The sequence below is a fragment of the Ambystoma mexicanum genome, chromosome 9, assembly GCF_040938575.1.
Source record: "Ambystoma mexicanum isolate Mex_15411 chromosome 9, UKY_AmexF1_1, whole genome shotgun sequence".
Classification (NCBI taxonomy): Eukaryota; Metazoa; Chordata; class Amphibia; order Caudata; family Ambystomatidae; genus Ambystoma; species Ambystoma mexicanum.
Window position 1 is genome coordinate 788,058,503 of NC_090931.1, and position 22,226 is coordinate 788,080,728.

At 47.4% G+C, this 22,226-nt stretch overlaps 1 protein-coding gene across 4 annotated transcripts in view; it reads right to left on the reverse strand.

The window, feature by feature from the left end:
- The window catches only part of ANKRD44 (ankyrin repeat domain 44), a 1,456,106-nt gene that overhangs the window by 991,782 nt on the left and 442,098 nt on the right, over positions 1-22,226 (reverse strand). For all 4 annotated transcript variants that reach the window (XM_069615728.1, XM_069615729.1, XM_069615727.1 and 1 more), the window contains exon 2: positions 75-158. In XM_069615728.1, the coding sequence (XP_069471829.1) occupies positions 75-158 (84 nt within the window). The remainder of the gene's footprint in view (positions 1-74; positions 159-22,226) is intronic.

A 22,226-nucleotide genomic window follows, 5' to 3' on the forward strand; every position in this document is an offset into this window, starting at 1 on the left:
AAAGGACTGTGGATAAGCCACAGCCACATGCAGCCCCCAAGGCCTTAAAATAAAATAAGGAGCCCGTCACTCACCAAAGCGTTCACATCCTCAGTTTTGTAGATCAACATCCGAATTTCGTCCGAATCGCCGCTGAAAATGGCCTGGACCAGCGGGGGCTGTGGACAAACAACACGACAGTACTTCAGGAACATTCTTTACTTGAAAGGTTGGTTTTACAACAGATAAATAATACATTTTTTGAAAGTCACAAGTCATAAAGAAGGAGAAATATGAATCGGTGAACATGTAATGCAGCTGAACACTTATGATTCTAAGCACTGGAAAAACGGTCCCCACCGCCTCCTCTATGTATTCTTTTTTTTTATCGAGGCAGCCAATCGCCATCGAATAATTATTACATCCGGTGTCGTTGAGTCGTTCTACATTTTTTTTAAAGTTTCCACAAATACACTTCAACTAATCCAAACAAAAACAATCTCACTGCCAAAGGAGATTAACGGAAATTGTCGATCCATTATGCAGCGCAAATTCTCTCCACTGCCTCTGTTCCCCGCGCATCCCACCCGAACAAGACGCCCCCACCCAGACTGTCCTTACCCACCTCCTACCGCTTTCCCAAACTCCTTCTGAACCCGACGCTACCCATTAGCAGCCCATTTAGCTAGGAAAGAACCCATTATGGCTTCTAGAAATGCAATATTCTCCCTTTTCGATCAGGAAAAGCTTGGTAGCTCAGCGATACCCTAACCATCAAAAGGCGAGCAATTACGATTGTTAAAAAAAAAAAAAAAAGTTGAAGTCGCCATGGCACACAGATCACTCAGTCTGAAAGTTCGTTTTTCCAATTGTGTGTCCCCTAGGGCCATCCCCCCTCTCTCCCATCTCCTTTGGGATCTCCTCCTTAACCGAGGTGTCCGTACCCCAGCTTAGTACTACTGAACGGTAGCCCCGACTGTGTAGTGGCTACCTTAGGCTACGGATGGTTCCCTAAAATGATGAGTCACTCAGGTACTTCCAGGCTATCCCTACTCTATCCGATGTTAGTGTTCTATGGGCAATTGGGAAGTGCATTACGCCCACTCTACAAGATTCATGTTTATCTTTCAAGTCCGTTCTTTCCTTTCCTTTAATTTCCCTTCTCTTCCCCTCCATGCACACTCCAGCTCCACTCATTCTGTCTTTCCTCGCCCTTCTCTCTCCTGTCCCTCCAGTCTCTCTCACGCAATCTAGTCCTTGCATCCAACTTTTGAAGTTACTTCTCCTCCCACTAGACTATTTCTCCTCTCCCACTACTACTGCCTGCTCTTTACCACTACTGACCAGTTTCACACGACTACTCCCCTCCTTTGCACAACTACTCCCCTCCTCCGCACAACTACTCCCCTCCTCCGCACAACTACTCCCCTCCTCCGCACAACTACTCCCCTCCTCCGCACAACCACTTGCTCCTCTGCACCAACTACTCAAACACCCTGCTTCCAGTCTCTACCATTCAAGTCACATTCAATCCTTACACTAAACTCTTACTCACCAGTCTCAGAAACACGCACACTGAGCTGTTCAATGGTTTTCTTCCACATTCTGCCGCTCTTTCCTTGCTCTTGATGGTCTCTTGGTTGCCCTCGACTCCACCTCCAACCACCACACTCGAAAAACCGGACACTCCTGCTTCCAGTTTAAATTCCCCTCACTGTGATCGATTTGGTTACCTTTCCAAGGCTAATCTGGCCCTGTCCCAAGCAGGATGTGTATGTTTGGCCAGATGTTAGAAGGAGACTAAGCCCCACCCACTTTACCCTCACAGGTTCATCATTGAACCTGGGTGCTTGGGAAGGACAATCTTCTTGTTTCTGGGCCTTCTTTCTTGGGGTTCCCAAGTAAGTCAATGAGAAAAGGGTGGGTCTGTCTCCTGTTATGAGCAACGGTGATCCATGGAGCGGTCGGGTTTTGCGCAAGCTTGCTCCAGTGGATTGGAGGATCCACGCTCTCTGTAGCAGTTTCATCGAATGGGAAGGCTGTCTCTCCCTTTCTTTTGGGTTTGTTGGTGGTGTGTCTGCCCCGCACCAGGTTCACCTCTGCGTGTCTTTCTCCTGATGCTCCTTTGGTCCTGTTTCCGGGTCCTCATCACATCACATACAGGTCCTCCGAAATAGAGGCTGGCAAGTACTCGTTCGAGGCATGGTATGATCAATACGTGTTCTGCATAGACACATTTCGGCACAAGTAAGGATTTTATGAATGTGGGCCTCCTTGTTCAGGCTGGGCTTCTGGCTCCCCTTGGTATTTTCCACGCTGAGTGGGAGGGTACCGCCCATTTTTTTTACAAGGCCAAGGTAAATGACATTATTTATCAGAACTACTCGAGTTATCATCAAAAGTATCTAAAAATAAAAAGTGTTCTGTCACCGACAGTATTACCTTTGTCAGGTGGGTCAAAATGGCTTTCCAGATCAAGCACCATCAAACTACACCTTCAAATGCACGAAACCTGCCAAGCTGTTTTCCAGATCAAGCACAGGGCCACATCTTTTCCCACATGAGATTAATTTAGATGTCTTATGTACATACTTATAAATTGAAACAGTCAATTAGCTACTCAAAAGTAAAAAACAACAAATTGTATAAATCAGCACACTTTCAGTTTCATTCAATCATGTTTTATCACTTTACAGCGGGACTAGGTGTTTGTTCAATTTATGCTGTGACCAACTGTTGTCCGACAGGAATCACACAAACACAAGGTGACATCACACAACCAGACACGTGAAGAGGGAGACCCAAGGGTGGCCCTCGTGACCCCTACCCAACTCTCAGCCCGAAGACAGAGAAATTCAAATCACTCCTGGGCCCTTCAACGCCATTGTTGATGTATCGCAGATATGAGAAACGTTATTCACTCAGACAGCCATTCAAAACGTATTCGATTGATAACATGGAAGAGATGCAATTGTCATTGATCGAGCAAGTTGACTGACTGCAGACTTGATGGAACCGATGACGTCATCACTGACCTCACAACATAGATGCATTAAACATAAAGCATATAGACATCCATGCACAAAGCTATACAATCACTTTAGTTTATTGCTTACAGATATGAAATGAATGCTTACGACCTGTAGTAGTTAGGACCGATACAATTACACCAGTAAATCTTCAGCTATGCAGAAACGCCAAGACACCTCAAACTACAGATACATAGCTTGCTCATGCCTAATTTGTGACTAATCTGGATGGTCATAAGAACAAAGATGGCGGCCACAGGTGCATTGAAGTGAATGGGGAAAGCAAGGAAAACCTCAGAATACAAAGTGAGGTAGACAAAGCTTCCAGCACAGTCACTGTGCACAGCCTCTCCAAGGACAAACAGACAGAAAGTTCCAGTTTACCACGGCGATAAAGCACCTGTGAGAATACAAGCTAAAATCCTCATAATTACAGAGGAGAGCCATTTTGTGGTCCCTACACATGTGATCTGAAGGAACAGAACAGAGCCTATTCATTCGATATACATGGGGGAAAGCTATTCCCATAGAACCAGATGTCGAAAGATACAATTACTATACAGGTTGAAAGCTGAATATTATGTCTCAGGGCCTAGGCATTCAAAGACAGCAACTTATTGGGAACACACATAAAGACAGTAAACTTTGCTGTATGGATTGAGTCTTCCGTTCTGGGGCCCAAGTAACCTCTTGCTGGTAATCGAGGTAACTGCTAAGGCTCCTTTAGAGATGCATCTTTTTTTGGGATCCAGAAACATATTTGACATCTAATTTCTGATCAAGCAGGTGTGTAAGATAAGTCTTGTTGCCTAGTTATAAAACAAGAATATTCTGAGATTTCCCCGGTTTCGGAGCTCCAGCAATACAGGTCTCACTCCCCCACAGAGCACAGTTCTCAAAATCAGAGGTTGCATAGATGTATGACTCAAAACATCTAGGGCCAATCCAGGACTAGGATGCACTCGTATCCCCATGGACAGACGTTGGTGGTACGCCTACGGGTCATCGCATGAGGCTTTAGAGTTTTATAAAAGGTCATCTAGGGTAGTGGACAGGCAACTGCATGAGACAAACAGTAGTACAATGTGGGAAGTCTAGGTGAATGCCAAAGCATGGTAATCTGGGCCAAAGACGAACGCGCATAATGTGAAATTACGCAGGTATGCATTATACTGGCCACCTCGCTGAGTATCTATGCATGATTCTGGGGAACAAAGTGCATGAGCTTGAGAGACAACTATAAGCCCAGCACTGGTGTGGAATAGACAAAGGAGGTCACTATGCTTCTGGCTCAGCATTTAAGGCAGCTTGGTACCTGTGCGGGACTGCCTCAGAAACTATTTAATCTTTGGGACTTTTGTCTGGCATACTTATGAGCTAAAATTTGTTAGAAATGGAAGTCAGATTAATTAGGCATTTAACCCGTGCTGAATACAGGTAGCATTTGCTCCAGAATATACAACCATGAGTTTTGGGAGTTGCCCTCAGTCCAAATAGAGGACACATTTGCACCATTCCTTTAATGCTTAGATCCACAACTAACGGATGTCATTTGGATCCTATTTTTAGAATTACATTCTGGACTTCTGCCCCACCACAGGGTTTAATAATTTGTCCACGTGCGTGCCTCGTTGCTACCCAGCTTGGCACTCCCTTCACATGCTCAAGAGGTCGGCACTCAGGGCCTGTCCTCAGTCAGGCAAGTCTAGGGGACATCTAGGATACTTTCAGCAGGAGTTGCCAGTACAAGCATTAAAGAATGGCTTCCTAATGGTGGGGAGGGAGGAGTTTGAGTAGTGCAAGAGTGTCGAAAGAGGAGAGAGACACAAATGTGGCATGATTTTGGTTATAGACTTATTTTAATGTGAAAAAGTTCCTCGCTGTTCCTATCTGCGAACAGGGGTTTCTCTGCCAACAGGGTCTGTCAGAAAGTCTGTCAAAGTACATTCCACCATCCTGCGTCATAACCTACTTCTATCACTGACACTACAACTAAAAAGGTAACTAACAGAAAGTTCCTTCTTCAAGGAAAATGGCGCCCTTCTAATGCTGCTTGGATGGTGTTTTAGCAAAATGTTCCTCCAAAACACAAAATACCAAAGGGAAAGACACCCTTGCCTTGGTCTGCAGTGTTAGGGAGAATTCTCAGAAATGTGCTAATTCCCTTCTACCTTAGAGACCCCCAGCTCTTTTTGCTGTACTTTAGGACTTTTAATTTCTAACCTGGAGAGAGGGAGATGCTTTTCCCACTCTCTCATGCATTTTTCTGTGATTTGGACTGACAAACTCCATAGGCATCATCTTTGCATTGTGACACACAGCACCTTCAGTGCAGAGGCACAGGGAAGTCTCTTAGATTTCCCAAAGGTTTAAATACCTTCTCTTGGTGAAACTGTTTCCAAGAGCAGTGAAGTGAAATTGACTTAAGTTACATTTGTAACTTTCTAGACCCAGCACACACTATCTTACAATAGGGTGTTGGTGGGGTTACTTGGTATCCCTTTTGTCTAGTTTCTCATGTAAACATGTTTATGTTACCCTTTCTACAATTAATGGCTGGTGGCAGTGGTTTACTTTTTACTACATTCTTTGTGTCTACCGTGGGCTGCAATTGCAGCCTTGGTAAAGCACCTATGGGTGCCCATTTTGCAAAATGGCCCGTTCTCTTTTCGCCATTTCTTGTTGGAAAGGTCCTTCTTGAGATGTACTCTGCGCGCCAAACCAAGTTTGGTCCCTTTGTTCGTTTTGTCTTTGGCAGGATTTTGTCTTTGGCAGGATTCACAAGTGAAGCCATGCCTCTTGCTCCAACATGTTTGACAGGGGCAGGAAGTGAGGGAGGTGCCCAAAACTCCCTGTCCTTAATCCCCTTAGTTACAGGAATGCACCCAAAGTTGATTGGTAGGATGGCTGCCCTTGAAGGACAGCCACCCTGTTGTGTGATTGACAGCTAGGCTGGAATGAATGGGAGAAACCTGCACAAAAGGCGAGGCTTTTTGGATGGAAGGCAGAGTCGACAACAACTAAACGAAGGAATCCAAAGAAGAACTTGGAAGGGATGCCTGCTGCAACTCCTGGACCGTTAGTTTGTCCGGTGAAGCCCTGCTGCTGTGCTGAAGCTCCAAATTCACCTCAACTAGAGAAGACCTGCAAAGGACGACTTCTCCCTTTGGGTTGGTAGGACCAATCGACCCCAAGACAAGCTCATCTGGAAATCCTCTCGGAGCTGGCTGTACTTCCATTGCTGCTGCAGGAACCGAAGTGCCAGGGAGAGGAACACCAGAATCGAGTGACTGTCTAAGTTGGACCCGAGCTCCAGGAAGATCCTCCGGACTACCAGGAAGCAGGACTGACCAAGCTTGAGCCACCTCAACAGAGTGCTGGACCCCAGATACGAGGAAAGTCTGAAGTGGTATTCGAGAACCACAGTGTTGCTATTTGCTGTTGACGCGAGGAGCTGATACCACGAAGTGCCGTTGAATTGAAGTTTATCCATTGCTGCCGCCAACCTTCCATTACAGTGCAGGAGTCCCCAGATGTCCTCCCTCTTGTCCTCATGACTGAGGCCCAGGAACAACAGGATCTGCAGAGCTGTACAGGAACAGAAGCCAACTGGTGTCAGAGCCACTTCCCACAGTTCCTTCCCCAGGAGACTCCTCACCTTGGTCTTCACTGTGACTGGCGACTTTCTGTCTTCTCCTCCGGTCTTTCGGGGTTCTATCCTCTTCAGTATCCTTCTTAAAGAGTCCTTTCCCCTTCTTGCGTTCGAAGAGATAGGGACGGTCTCTTCCGGAGGCCCCCTTGACCGTTATTGGAATAAACCGTCAGGTGAACCCTGGGGAGTCCGCCCCTCCCAAAACAGGGAAAAAGCCAGTAAGGCAGAAAAAACCCTGTGAGGCTGCAGGCGAGGATAGATTGGAGGAATTGCGGATCCAGAGGCTTTAGAAGTCTTGAGGCCAATGTCCAGTTGATACTCCAATGGATGACAGCTACCGGACTGTGATTCCTTGGTATGGATGAAGGAGCCCTGGGAGAGGCGATGGAGTGTGGAGCCACAAAGGGGAACTTCTATGCTTCCGAAGGATCAAACATAGGCACAGAAGACTGCAATCGGAGGTAAGTTGTTTCGGTAGACAGGTAAAGGTATGGGGAGAGAGAGAGAGAGAGAAAACTCGTGAGCAATAGAGAGCAGTAGTGAGACCGTGAGAGTAAGAGAGAGTGAATGCGAGAGAGTATGAATGAGAGAGCGAGTGAATGCTGGAGTGCGCGAATGAGAGAGAGAGTGAATGCAAGAGAGTATGAATGAGAGAACGAGTGAATGTTGGAGTGCGCGAATGAGAGAGAGAGTGAATGCAAGAGAGCATGAATGAGAGAACGAGTGAATGTTGGAGTGCGCGAATGAGAGAGAGAGATGGCAAGACCGAGGGAAGCCGGAAAAGACCCCGAGCAACAGGGAACCGGAAAGCCGGAACCTCGCCGACGGGGAAGACAGGTACCAGCCGAGCGAGGTAGAGGGTACTACGGGGGGCGAAGCTAGGCTGGAACCGAGGACCAGATAAGGGGAAAGGAAGGGAAAGGCAGGAGAGAACGGCCGTCGCCTATCGAGAAGGCGAAGGGCCTCGGAGATTAACCGAGAAAACAAAAGAGGAGCTCGGTATGTCAGGAACGGTAGTAGGCACAAAATCGAAAGTCAGCAAAGCGAGTTGCAACGCGACTCGCAGGGGGCGTGGCTTCCTTAAATGCAGCAGCAACAAAAAGACTGGACCGCTCACAGACAGACTGTTGGGACCTAATAGCGCCTCCATCTTGCCCATAACTTCCACGGTCTCAGCAGTGTGACAGTATGCCCTCTCCTTATCCCTTCTCCCCCGGGCTTCCCTGGGTGAAGGCGATGGAACAATCTGAGAAGGCGTGGAGCATGGATGTTACGTCTGGGCTCCCAAGATCGTTCTGCTGCTGAGTACCCTTTCCAATGGACCAGGTATTGTATAGTGCCATGTCTAACGGGAATCCACCAGCCTCTCCACTTCATACTCGTCAGGGTCCGGGTCCTCGATCCTTAAAGAAGAGGGTCTACGATGACTCGTAGGATCGGGAAAATAAGCCTTTAGGAGAGACGTATGGAAAACAGGGTGAATCCTCTTCATCCTGGGTGGTAATTGTAACCGAAAGGCCACAGGATTTACCTGGGACAAAATAGGGAAAGGACCTATGAAGCGGGCCGAGAATTTTCCTGGGTGAACCCAACGCGGGAGATATTTGGTTGATAACCACACCTTGGTTCCTACAGCCCAGTTAGGGTTAGGGGATCGCTTCTTATCCGCATACTTCTTGTAACGTATCCGGCTTGCCTCCAACTTCTGTACAGCTTCCTTTTGGATGGTACGGAGATCATGAAGATGTTGATCCACCGAGGGCACAGTAGTAGGAGGAATCCCAAAAAGAGGAATATGTCTCGGATGATACCCGTAGGTAAAAAAGAAGGGACTGATGCCTGTAGCAGAATGTTGGGTATTGTTGTAGGTAAACTCTGCCAGTGCTAGATAGGACTGCCACTTATCCTGCTCCTGATTGCAGAAACAACGTAGATATTGTTCGATGGTTACATTTAAGCGTTCGGTCTGGCCGTTACTCTGGGGATGGTAACCAGAAGACAATGCTTTCTGAATCCCCAGAGAGCTGCATAACGCTGACCAAAAACGGGAGGTAAATTGGGTTCCCCTATCCGACACTATGGTCCGAGGCAAGCCATGTAATCTCACTACGTCTCTCAGGAATACTTCGGCCGTCATGGGGGCGGAAGGCAAGCCATGTAAGGGAGAGAAATGTGCCATCTTGCTCAGGGAGTCAATAGTCACCATAATTGCTGTGTATCCCCCCGAGGGGGGAAGATCTACAATAAAATCGGTAGATACATGTACCCAAGGATGAGCTGGTAGAGGCTCTTGTTGGAGCAGGCCCAATGGTCTGTGAGTGGTATTCTTGTTGGCCGCACATACTGGACAACTCATCACGTATGCCTTAGTGTCCTTTATCATTGTCGGCCACCAGAAATATCTAGAAGCCAGGCGTAGGGTTGCCCTCTGTCCCTTGTGACCCGCAGACGGAAGGTCGTGACACCAATATAGGGCTTGCGTTTGGAACTCCTTAGACGGTAGAAATAGGGCGCCTTGATGAAAGTACAACCCACCCCTCTTCACCAGGAGTGGTTGATACTCTGAAGACACATCGATATGATTAGTGGCAAGCTCTACTTCTTGTAGGAACGAGCTGACCATTCCCAGGATTCTCTTGCCAGCAAGTATCCCATCCTGGCCCTGTTTCTCTTCCTCTTTGTACTCCAGGCTCCGAGAGAGAGCGTCCGCTAGAGCGTTCTCCTTTCCGGGAAGATATGAGATTTCAAAGTCATATTGGGAAAAGAAATAGGCCCATCGAGCGTGTCTGGAATTGCGACACTCCATTTGCTGCAATATCTTCAGATTCCGGTGGTCAGTACGAACCAGAAAGGGATGGGCAGCTCCCTGTAACAAATGTCTCCATTCAATACAGGCCTGTCGGATAGCCAGTAGCTCTCGTTCCAACACCGAGTAATTCCTTTCACTAGGTGTAAGTGTCCTAGAATAATAAGCCACCGGATGTTCCGCTCCATCTTTGCCGACTTGTAGGAGGGCAGCTCCAATGGCCCCTCCAGAGGCATCTGTTTCAACCACAAAGGGGAGAGATTGGTTAGGTTGCACCAGAATGGGAGCAGTAGTAAAGGCTTTCTTGAGTACCAGGAAGGCTTGGTCGGCATCCTTATCCCATTCAAACTTCTGGCCCTTTTTTAGAAGACGAGTGATGGGCAAGAGTATGTCAGAGAAGTTAGGGATGAATCGTCTGTAAAAGTTGGAAAGACCCAAAAACCTCTGTATGTCCTTGGGACTCTTCGGAACAGGCCATCTAAGGACTGCCCTTACCTTCTCAGGATCCATCTGTATCCCCTCCTTTGAGACGATAAAACCTAAGTATGACACTGAGGCAGCCTCGAAAATGCACTTCTCTGGCTTGACCAGGAGCTGATTTTCCCTTAACCTTTGCAGGACCAGTGAGACATGCCTTCGGTGTTCCGAGAGAGAGGAGGAAAAGACCAAAATATCGTCTAAATAGACCACCACTGAGGCATACAGCAAGTCGGAAAAAATCTTATCAACAAAGCGCTGGAAGACTACCGGGGCGTTCACCAGGCCAAAGGGCATGACTCTATATTCGAAATGTCCCAGAGGAGTTCGAAAGGCCGTCTTCCACTCATCCCCTTTCTTTATTCTCAGCAGATGATAGGCTCCCCGAAGGTCTAATTTGGTGAATATAGAGGCTCCTTCTACTGCTTCAAGTACCTCCTTTATGAGAGGCATAGGATATCTGTCTCGAATAGTCAAGCTGTTCAATCCTCGGTAATCTATACACGGCCTGAGTTCAGCAGAGCCCTTCTTTGGGATGAAGAACATTGAAGCCCCTGCTGGGGAGTGTGATTCCTGGATCAAGCCATTCTGTAGATTAGCATCTAGATACTCCTTCAATGCCCTTCTTTCTGGTAGGGACATCGGATACATGCGTCCAAACGGTACCGATGCTTCAGGTTTCAAATTGATGGCACAATCCTCTGCTCGATGTGGGGGTAAAGTACGGGGTAGTATATCCTCAAAGATCTCGGCATACTGCTGGTAATAAGGAGGGATCGTTTGAACCACTGCCGAGGAGGTAGGAACAGCAACCCCCTTCCCCCTGAAAGGAGATGTCTGGGGGAGACACGAAGTGGAACAATATGAAGACAGAAAACTTACAGTATTAGTAGCCCAGTCTATCCTGGGATTATGCTTGCGCAACCAGGGTATGCCCAGGATGACGGGAAAATGGGCAGCTCTGATGACATCAAAGGTAATTTGTTCCTGGTGTTGAAACAAAGACATAGTGGCTGGACAAGTCTCTTGAATGATAGGTCCAGAAGAGAGAGGAGCTCCGTCTACACCCTCTACCGGTAAAGGACAGTCTTTCTGAAGTAGGGGAATAGCTTGTTCTTGAACCCACTGAATATCAATAAAGTTTCCAGCAGCACCGCAATCCAGCATAGCCAAGGTTTCTAGTGAAGCAAGAGATCCGAAAGTCAGATGAACTGTAAATACCATGAGTCTATGGTCCTCTTTCGGCTTATCCTGCTGCCTGAAATTGCAGGGATTAATCAATTCCGCCCGGTTCCTTTCCCTGCTCAAGACCGGGGAGATGCGTTTCCCGACCGTCTCGGGGGTACCTCGGGGCAACTCCTAAGCAGATGCTTAGAGGATCCGCAGTACATGCAAAGACCCTGTTCTCTGCGTCTTTTTCGTTCCTCGGGAGTCAACGAGCCCCTAGTTGATCCTATTTGCATAGGTTCCTCTGTCTGCGATCGAGTAGGAGGATTTGAGGCGGGTATTCCGATAGTCTGATGTGGTCTGAACCTCCTCCTTTCTAATCTTCGCTCCTGCAATCTAAACTCCAACTGCAGAGACATCGTGACCAACTCTGGAAAGGAAGCAGGACGTGCCATCCGGGCTAGTTCGTCCTTGAGCTCATCATGTAATCCTCGTCGGAAGAGGGTCTGTTGGGCTGAATCTGGCCACCCCGCCTCCGTAGCCAACTTCATAAATGCGGAGGCGTATGTCTGTACACCTTGATTTCCCTGACGGAGATCCAGGAGGGCTTCATATGAAGAATATTGGACCTCTGGTCGTTCAAATCTGTTCCGCAACAATTGAGTGAACTGTGCGTAGTCATTAACCGCAGGATTTGCTTGCGCTATCAGTGGAGTAGCCCAGGCCAAAGCATTGCCCACTAGGTTGGAGACCAAAAACCCAACCTTGGCCCTATCGAGTTCATAGGCCTTAGGTCGAAAGGTAAAGTAAATCATACAGGCATCCAAAAATTCTTTCAGGAGTTGCGGACTGCCATCATACTTCCCGAAGGAGAACGTCAGGGGAGGCAGGTCACCTCGGAAATCCTCTCGAGTCGCCACCTGTTGACGTAAGTTGATGTTCTCTGTTCGAAGGCTCTGAACCTCCGCCTGGAGACCCTGAATCGCTGTTACCATCTCCTGGTATTGTTCCAAGGAGGCCATCGTACTCGTTTGGCGTTGCAAACTGTCAGAGCCACTTCCCACAGTTCCTTCCCCAGGAGACTCCTCACCTTGGTCTTCACTGTGACTGGCGACTTTCTGTCTTCTCCTCCGGTCTTTCGGGGTTCTCTCCTCTTCAGTATCCTTCTTAAAGAGTCCTTTCCCCTTCTTGCGTTCGAAGAGATAGGGACGGTCTCCTCCGGAGGCCACCTTGACCGTTATTGGAATAAACCATCAGGTGAACCCTGGGGAGTCCGCCCCTTCCAAAACAGGGAAAAAGCCAGTAAGGCAGAAAAAACCCTGTGAGGCTGCAGGCGAGGATAGATTGGAGGAATTGCGGATCCAGAGTCTTTAAAAGTCTTGAGGCCAATGTCCAGTTGATACTCCAATGGATGACAGCTACCGGACTGTGATTCCTTGGTATGGATGAAGGAGCCCTGGGAGAGGCGATGGAGTGTGGAGCCACAAAGGGGAACTTCTATGCTTCCGAAGGATCAAACATAGGCACAGAAGACTGCAATCGGAGGTAAGTTGTTTCGGTAGACAGGTAAAGGTATGGGGAGAGAGAGAGAGAAAACTCGTGAGCAATAGAGAGCAGTAGTGAGACCGTGAGAGTAAGAGAGAGTGAATGCGAGAGAGTATGAATGAGAGAGCGAGTGAATGCTGGAGTGCGCGAATGAGAGAGAGAGTGAATGCAAGAGAGCATGAATGAGAGAACGAGTGAATGTTGGAGTGCGCGAATGAGAGAGAGAGATGGCAAGACCGAGGGAAGCCGGAAAAGACCCCGAGCAACAGGGAACCGGAAAGCCGGAACCTCGCCGACGGGGAAGACAGGTACCAGCCGAGCGAGGTAGAGCATACAACGGGGGGCGAAGCTAGGCTGGAACCGAGGACCAGATAAGGGGAAAGGAAGGGAAAGGCAGGAGAGAACGGCCGTCGCCTATCGAGAAGGCGAAGGGCCTCGGAGATTAACCGAGAAAACAAAAGAGGAGCTCGGTATGTCAGGAACGGTAGTAGGCACAAAATCGAAAGTCAGCAAAGCGAGTTGCAACGCGACTCGCAGGGGGCGTGGCTTCCTTAAATGCAGCAGCAACAAAAACACTGGACCGTTCACAGACAGACTGTTGGGACCTAATAGCACCTCCATCTTGCCCATAACTTCCACGGTCTCAGCAGTGTGACAACTGGACCCATTTACTGTCCAGAAGCCAGCTGGCCAAAGGTACTGTAACACAAAATGGGACTTACCTCTTGTTGTGTAGCCTTGCTTGTTCTCAGTTGAGACCTGTCCTGGTTGCTTTTGCAAAGTTGCTTGCAGCTTTGACCTTCACAAGCCTCCCAGCTTGTGGCCCTTCTGTGATTCTTTATTTCTACAAAGACTTCTAAAACACTGTGCAAGACCTTTACGTACCTACAAGAAGTGCTTCAGTTCACCTAGACTTCTGTTCAATTGACATTGGCTGGCCAGGCTCCCTGAAAGACTCTTCTTACCTCTGACTTTGTGTTTTACCTTTCCTCCAGGAAAGAGTTAATGTACTTTGCATTGGGGGTTAAAAAGTACTTACCTGCTTCAGCATACTTGTATAGCCTTTTGTTTTATTTCCAAACCCTTTTCTCTGACACCAATTCAGTATTGCTCTAAATGTACCAGTGATCTATTAATGGCCAAAGTGTCCTAGTTATTCAAGTCACCTCAGGTGTGGGAACCATCCGTGTGCCATCCCAAATGGGTACTTGCTGATTCAGAGAAACTAAGTGTGTATTTTGAAGTGTATTTGTGTTTTGCTTATATATTGCTCCCTTCTGAAGAAGGCTTATTTAACTGACTGTTAAACGAATTAATAATTGTTTAATCAAGAAACCTTGGAGTGTAAGAGTTTGTTTGAATACTTGTCACTGTGAATCTCTGTAAAAACCCCACTGCTCACACTGACCCCTCTTGAGATAAGCCTGGCTGCTCAGCCACACTACCAACCTGAGTAGTACAGATTTATACCAAAGGTTGGGTTCCTATTGCCAGGAGGTCAAGGCTGCCGTAGTCTCCCAAAAAGTACTGCACACAATCTTGCTTAACATGCAGGTTCTAGACAGTCTTTACACACCATTCTCTCCAGGAGAATAGCACCCTTCTCCTGGTGTGGTTCAGCACAACTTACAATAAAACCAGGTGCAATTACTTCCTTCCCCTGGTATGTCTTGACACAATGCACAAGGCCAGGGGGAATGACTTCCTTCCCCTGGGTGCTACACATCAACACTTAGTTCAGGGCCAAGAGAAGGTCTCCCTTCCCCTGGCTTTTGTCTTAAAACCTCAGATGTGGTAACATAGGACTGTCTCCCTTCTCCTGGTATTGCTTGATACAATCTTGTCTCAGTGTGTCCAGATTGATACACACTGACATTGTGACTTGCTTTATTGTCCCAAATCTTATTAGGATCCCAGATCCTTCTCTTATGACTAGTGCACTTATCTCTGCCACTATAGTGAGGAAGACTTCCTCTACACTTTGGTCTTTTTCTGTTGCAGTCCGAGATGCTTCTTGTATGGCCAGTGGTGTTCTCTTCTCTGCTGTTATGGTGGACAGGGTTCCAGACCCTTCCCTGGTGGCCAGTGGGCTACTCTTCTGCACTGAGGTTGTGGACAGGGTCTCGGACCCTTCCCTAGTGGCCAGTAGGTTTATCTCTGCCACTGGTTGGAGGGAGACTCCCTCCGGTATTTGCTTGGTGCTGGTTTGTGTCCCAGAGCCAGTGCTTGATTTGTGGAGGTGTTTGCAGGGATCAGCCCTGCCACTTCTTTCTGAGCCTTGGCACTGATCTTTCTCAGGGTCAGTCTGATTATGATGAGGTTTTTCAGAAACTTTATTATTTTAACTCTCATTCAGTAGTTTTCATACAACAAAGAAAAACAGTGTGCACTGGGTGCAGTCTCTTCATTCTGGACCTGTTAATTGTAATCCCTGAGTTTAATGACCCAGATTGGCAGGACAGTGCTAGTTTTCCATGGAGAACAATGAGTTGAAAGGTGGCAATGCTGGGTGCTCAAGTCATCTTGCATGACAATGGTGCAGCTCTGCTACTGCAGTGTGGATTGACAATAAGAGGCAGTCACCAGCCAGCAGTACCAACACGGGCAAAGCCAGGTAAAAGGCCATGCCTAAAAGGTGTGTCTGCCATGAGCGCCAAACTATACCCAACCATTTAGCTGCATTGTTTGATAGGCAACTTCATCAGTTCAGGAAGTATTATTCCTGCATTTGACAATTAATTTACCATAGGAGGAAAGCATGTTTACTTTGTTTTCCGTGGATAGATGGGCAACATGTTCCACTTGCTGCCTACTGACTGAGAGCAAAAGGTTAACAATAATGATGTGTTTAAAGAATCACTCAAACATTTGCCTTAAACTAGTATGTTATTTTATATCAATTGCCATCTATAAATTGCACGTCTGCCATGGGTAGTGCATTCATCACCCGCAGTAGTCGGTAGGCATTTCGGGTTATAACCTAAATATGTTGACGCTTTGGGGCACTGCCATGGATGGTGGCACCAGTGGGCTGGGACTTGTCCGCCCGACGTGTCCCAGATGGGCTAGAAAATATCTGGGCCCTGGCACATTTCTTTTGACAAATTAAGCACTACCATTGTCTCTCCCTCTTGTGCTAGGCCCACTTGGCTTACTCTCCTGCCAAGTACTGCCACGAAGAAGATCACTCGTATCATTATTTTTGGTAAACTTGCATTCATTCTTCAATTTGACAACCCTACCGGTTTCCGCATTGCACCCGGTACCGTCACTGGCTCCAGGACACTCTGCCAGTTCTTCCTGGGATCGTGCTTTGTTCGGGAGCATTGCATAGGCATACTGAGTCTCCATTGCTCTCGATCTGCGTGCCTCATTCCTGTTCTCTGGACTGACGGTATAAGCTCTGTTGAAGGGCTGGATGGTCCACCTTCTAGAGGTCGCACCACCGCTTACCAGCCTCCAGCCATGTTCAGGAAAAAACTCTGCACCACTGGGGAAAGGATTCTTGTCGTCTGCTTCCAGTCTCTAGCCGATGACAGCCTTCAGCTTCTCCAGAACATTCTCCATGTCTCATTTGCTTTTTCCGGGCTGGACCATCTCCCGTGCTGCTCTCTTTCTGGGGTGGCCTGCATCCGGACTTCTCTCTCTCACTCAGTCTATTTTTATGTTGCTTAGGTTAACACTCCCCCCGCAGAGCACTAGAACGTCTCCTCCAGTTCCATGGACCACTCTTCATGGCTCCTTGGGGCCACTTTACTTTAATATGTTTATATAGCGCACTTAATGCAACCAATATCTTATCCCCTTTGAAGATGAAGCAGGTCGTGGAAAGAATGGGCAATTCCTGGTTTTCTCCAGATCTCCAAAAACTCTAATTGTTAAAAACCAAGTGCTTTTATGCCTGGAGGTACTCCCAGGATATTCAAGATAGGGAGGTGTATAAAAGAGCTGCCAAAACATATAAAACAGCTGTTATTGCTGCAAAAAAAAAATCTTTTGAGGTCAGGATTGACAAAGCCCATTCAGAATGAAAATAATTATTTTGATTCGGACTGTGGCAGTTAAAGTCCATCCCATCCAGTGGGGACTGTCTGAGGCATGTCAGTCGTGCAATCTGGGTTGATTTTCCGGGTTGGATGGATGTTGATTTGTGACAGTCCCCACTGCGTGGGTTTAGACTTCAACTGCCACAGTGCAGCTGCAACTTATTACCCCAGCGTCAGCCCCTTCTACCTTTTTGTCTGTTCATATCACCTCAATGCTCAAGTATTTCATCCATTGTTTATTATGCATTTAGCCTGGCTGTGCAAGGTAGCCATATTCTGCACTTGGCCCAATTGATATTTATTGATATTTTATTTCTATCGCGCTCGTACACAAGTGTTTCAGAGCGTGACAAGGCAAGGGAGGGGAGGGGAAGGGGGGAACACGGGAGAACAAAACAGCGATCTTACTAGGCCCAGTGAAATTAAGAACGCGCAAGTGCATGGGGGAGGGGAAAGTGCATGGAAGGGGGGGAGAAGTGGGAAGTGCGAAGCAGAGTAGAAACAGATAAATAACAATAAATAAATAATAAAAACAACAAACAGTGGTAGTGCAGCCAGCAATTTGCAAGTGCTAGGTTAAAGGCAGCAGACAGGGTAGGTCTGATAAAATGTGGAGGACTGTATGGTTACAGATACAGACCCCAGTGCAAGGGGTGGCCCGAAGGCAGTGCAGGAGGGTGGCGGGGTGAGTAGGTACCTGGGCCCAGAGGACAGAGGGTGGCCAGGTGCATGGTGCCAAGAGAGAACAGATCAGCAGGGAAGAGAGGGAACGAAGGCAGAAGAAAAGAGGAAGGTCTTGAGGTGCTTCCGGAACCGGAGATGGTTCTCCTCAAGTTTTAGAGTGGCAGGGAGGCTGTTCCAGAGGGAGGCCCCAGCCGAAGACAGATCTTCCCCCAGCTCGTTTCTTTGAAAAACGACAGACTCTGAGGGAGTTAGAGGTAGAGGAGCGAAGACCTCGAGAGGGGAGGTACTTGTGGAGGGATAGCTGAAGGTATTTTGGACCCACGCCCCAGAAAGCCTTGTGGACAATGCAGAGGGTTTTGAATTTAATCCTTGCATCCACGGGGAGCCAATGGAGAGATTTCGGAGCTGTAGAGATACAATCCCAGGGCTTGAGGCCAAGGACAAGTCTCGCAGTCCTGTTCTGGATTAGTTGCAGATGGCGGAGAGTAGTGACGGGTAGATTTAGAAAGAGGCTGTTACAATAGTCAAACAAAGAGAGAACCAGAGCTTAGGATACCATGAGCTTCTGGGGGAAGGAGAGGAAAGGCAGAGTACCTCTGAGGAGGTGCTGTAAGAAATTTGACTTTTTAGAGACCTCAGAGATGTGGGCAGAGAAGGAAAGGGTGGAGTCAAAGATGACCCCTATTGTGTAGAGTAGCCTTACCCTGCCTTTTAGCCCCTGTTCCCCTTTTAAATTGAGGCGTTATTTTACAAATTATATTCATATTACTTCTTTCTAAGCATTTTAGGCTCTGCTCTCCTTTTTGAATCTAGGTGATACGTAGCACGGCTCTTTGCATATAGACAAAACCCAGGATGTAAACGTTGTTTGTAGCCATACCATTTTCTCCCTTTGGACCTTGCATCTTCCTAACTTAGCAGAAGGCACAGGCTCATTTCACACACCCTGCACTCACATGTAACACAAACGCTATTGCACAACACCCCTACCATAAGAATGAAGCTACCTTTCACGACGAAAATTTGGACTGTAGCTTCTCACATAATTCTCTAAACCAACCTGTTTAGTTCATAGTTTACCGACACTGCGACCATACACACGCCATTCAGACATGGGTAACTAGCAGGGTATTGGCCACCCTTATATACTAATGGCCTAAATGCACATAACAGCAACTCCCAATTTCTCCCACAGTTTGACTCCAGTCCCACTGGAGTCGTTCAACCAAACAGCACTTAGGGGCCATAATTATGGTGAAAGGCGCTACACAAATGACAAAAATGAATGAATGATCATCCTTGCTTCATGGCTTTTGCTCAATTGTATTGTTCTCTTCTCTGGACCAGTCGAGGAGCTGGCATTGATTTGCATGTTTGTATACCTCTTTCCCAAACCTGCAGGCAGTGTTTTTTGCATTCCATAATAGTTTCACCTAGCCTTTTGCTTCGAAATCAACCCTCCACAAATACCCCAAAAAATTAAGACCAATACAATTTTTCATACTTCAGAAAAAATACACAAAACAATGCAGAAAAAATAAATGAACTGCCAGACGTTGCAATCGTTCACTGAAAAGAGAGGAACGCCCACCAGCTAATAATTTTATTTATTTTATTTTAACATTTGTGTAACGCCCAGACCCATGGATATCACAGTGTTTGTACAGGAGGCAATAATAGAGAAGAGATACAATCAAGGTAGCTGGTTGATAATCAATAGTTGCACTTATTTCTACCCTGGCCAATACCCAAATGATCTACTTCCCTCTCAGAAACATTCCTTCTGCCATCTCGGTCAGTTGTTCCCTCCACTTGGTCTGCACCCTCAGGGTTTATTTTAACGACAAACCAAGGATGTGTGCCTTTATCAAACACCTCGAACTCCCCATCTATGCCTGCTGCCACTGAGAAACCTGAAGGTGTCTCACCCGCTAGTCCCCAGGGATCTGTCATCCAGGTGGCCAGGACACGGCCATCGCGTTTGGATCCAGTTCCTGGAGGTGGTCCAGTATGGGAGGATCACCTGAACGAGTGGTCTTCGGAGAGTGGAAGTGGGACACCAGATGGCGAGACGCGGCATCCCCTTCACCCTCATCCTGCCAGGTAGGATACTTAGAAACTCAAACCCCCTCCCACCCCCTTTTCAAACGCTAACACTTTCTCACAGACAGCCCACTGTGAGAGAAAACAGACTAACACCCGAGACGTATACCTGATGTGTCCCAATACAATGGTCAGGCAGCGTCAGGCAATTACTGATCCTTACACACACCCGACTCCATCACACTTCCCCACACAGATAAAAGACGGAGCACGAAAGCACACTCTGAGCAAGGCAAAGCACACAAGGAAGCAGCAGTTCCAAGATGGCAGTTTAATACAAGGGGAAAGAAGGCAAGACCGAAGCGGACTGTAAGGAGAGAAGCAGCCTTGACCTTTTCACCGAAAAATAACTTTCATGAGCTTTCGTGAATAGAAAACGTAAGACCCAGAATCAAAGCTGAAGAATCCTGCATTTTGTGTCGGATAACATGGAGTTTTCCCACGTCGATAGTCAAGGCAGAGAGAATTGTTTGCCGCCGTGGCACTTTCCTTGGCTCCTACAACAAAGCAGCACCAGTGAAGTCAACACAGCCGGTGAGTTGGGGAGTGTTAGGGAGAATTCTCTGTAAGGGCTAATTTCCCAAACCTAGTGAGTCCCCCAGCAGCTTTGCTGGATTTTTGGGGTTTATTTTTGTCTCCTGCTAAGAGTGAGACTCTTTTACTCCCACTCTTAGACATGATTTGAGGTGTTCCCTTGTCTTTCCATGGGTTTCCTGTGTTTTTGATGTGGGTTACACAGCACCCTCCGTGCCGTAACCCAGGGGGTGTCGTAGCGACCCCCCAACATAGACTCCATACCCTGGGACTGACTACTGTCTCCCAGGGCATGTAAAGTCACCATTGGCTTTGCTAGTCCCGAATTATGAACAGAAACCAGTAGAAACCATCATATTGTGGACGTACTGGTCGGGGCAATTCGGTTGTCCCGGGGTCTGTTGTTCGAGGGGGCACGTCTCCGTCCCCCCGATCGAGTTTTGGCTGGTGGCAGTGGATACTACTTTTTATATTCGACCGCGAATATATCTCTATGGGATTTTCCCATTGTTCGAGGCTACCAACTTTAATTATTTAATTCCTATAGCCTCGAACATACCGCCGGTTTATTTATTTAATATTAATTCACCGGTTGGTATTTTTTGCCAGAACTCAATTCTAAATTGGCGTTTGTGTTCTCTTCTGTGACTCCAACCCAAGTCGAGCCCTTTGTTCCACTTTTTGGCGAGCTTCTCCACAGAAGCCTCCAAAAGTGGTGCCACTCTGTCTAGGTACAACAGGGGTGTGGGAGGGGGTTTAGGCACCCTGGACTGAGTTGCCTTGCCAACTCAAGTCGCACTCTTGTGTGATTGGCCCAAGTGGTGAGCCGGCCGGCTCACCACTTAGCATGTTTGATTGACAGCTAGGCTGAATGAATGGGGGTTTGCTGCATAAAAGCAGGGCTTTGGGGACTGGAACTTCAGAAGTCGCCACAGGACCTAAGAATCCGAGGAGGGAGAAGCTGAGCCGACCTGCAACGACACCACCGGTGGAGCCCTGCTGAACCGTCTCACCACTTTTCCCGACGACAGAGGAGATCTCCAGTCCGGAGAGTCTTCTTCCTTCGACTGGTGGGGATAACCAGTTTTGCCTTCTTTTCACCTTCCTGGAGCATCTCGTGGCAGCCTTGCCCGTGCCAAGCACCCCGGAAACCAGAATACCAGGGCTTACCACTACCGCGAAGAGAAGGGTAGTACCTTTTAACAGAAGAACTCCGCGGCTGGTTTCTTCCCTGGCAGTGCAACGACCTTCATCTTTCCTCCACGGCGAGACCTCCTCTTCCTCTGGACGAAACACCGACTTGTACCCGCTGCCAGGAACAACTGCCCCCGCTGGAGCTTCCTTCACACTTAAGGTACTGTGTCCCGCCTGGCTTCCCTTGCGACAGATCGTTCGGGGTGACAGTAAAGCCTCGACCTTCTAACCTGGGCTGGCCTGGGACAACCTAGCTAACTTTTCCTGACTTTAATTTAATTCTTTGTGGGCGAACTATCTACAAGACTCTTTGGGAATAACCCCACTGTGTGAACCTGGACCCCTTCTGCTTGCTCACTCCAAGAGTGGGCCTGGCAATTGACTTCCTTGCTCTCCAGTAGAACTCTGCCTATCCTGCCTTATTGTGGTTCTTTTAAAAGTATTGAAATTTGTGTGCTTCCATAACTCTGCCGTTTTCCCTCCCTTTTTAAAAACTTATAAGAGTGCCATCTTATGTTAAGCGCTCACCTCTGTCTGAAAATAAGTGGTGTTTCTCATTAAGACTTGTCTAATAAGTAATTAGGGTTGTATATATATATATATATATATATATATATATATATATATATATATATATATATATAATAGTGACTGTGTGCTGAATTTACTCACCTCTTTGTTGCTAGTGTAATTTACAAGTGTGTCTTTAAATAAATAATTATATACTTTTCCACCAAAGCTCTGGTCAGTGTTTGCTTGTGCTACTGCATCTCTGTACCTATTGTGTATACTCTACATACTGCCTAACTCTTCTTGAGGGAAGTCTGACTGCTCAGCCACAGCTACCAAGTGAATCTGTGTGGTACAGACTGCTACCAAGTGGGTTTACTACCAAACACCTGTAGTCTTAAATCTTTTGCAGTGGTCCCTAAGGGAACTGCACAGGTTTCTGGCTAACAGGGAGACTGATACCAAACGGGTCTGTGTTGAAGCCAAGGTGGCATGCTGCA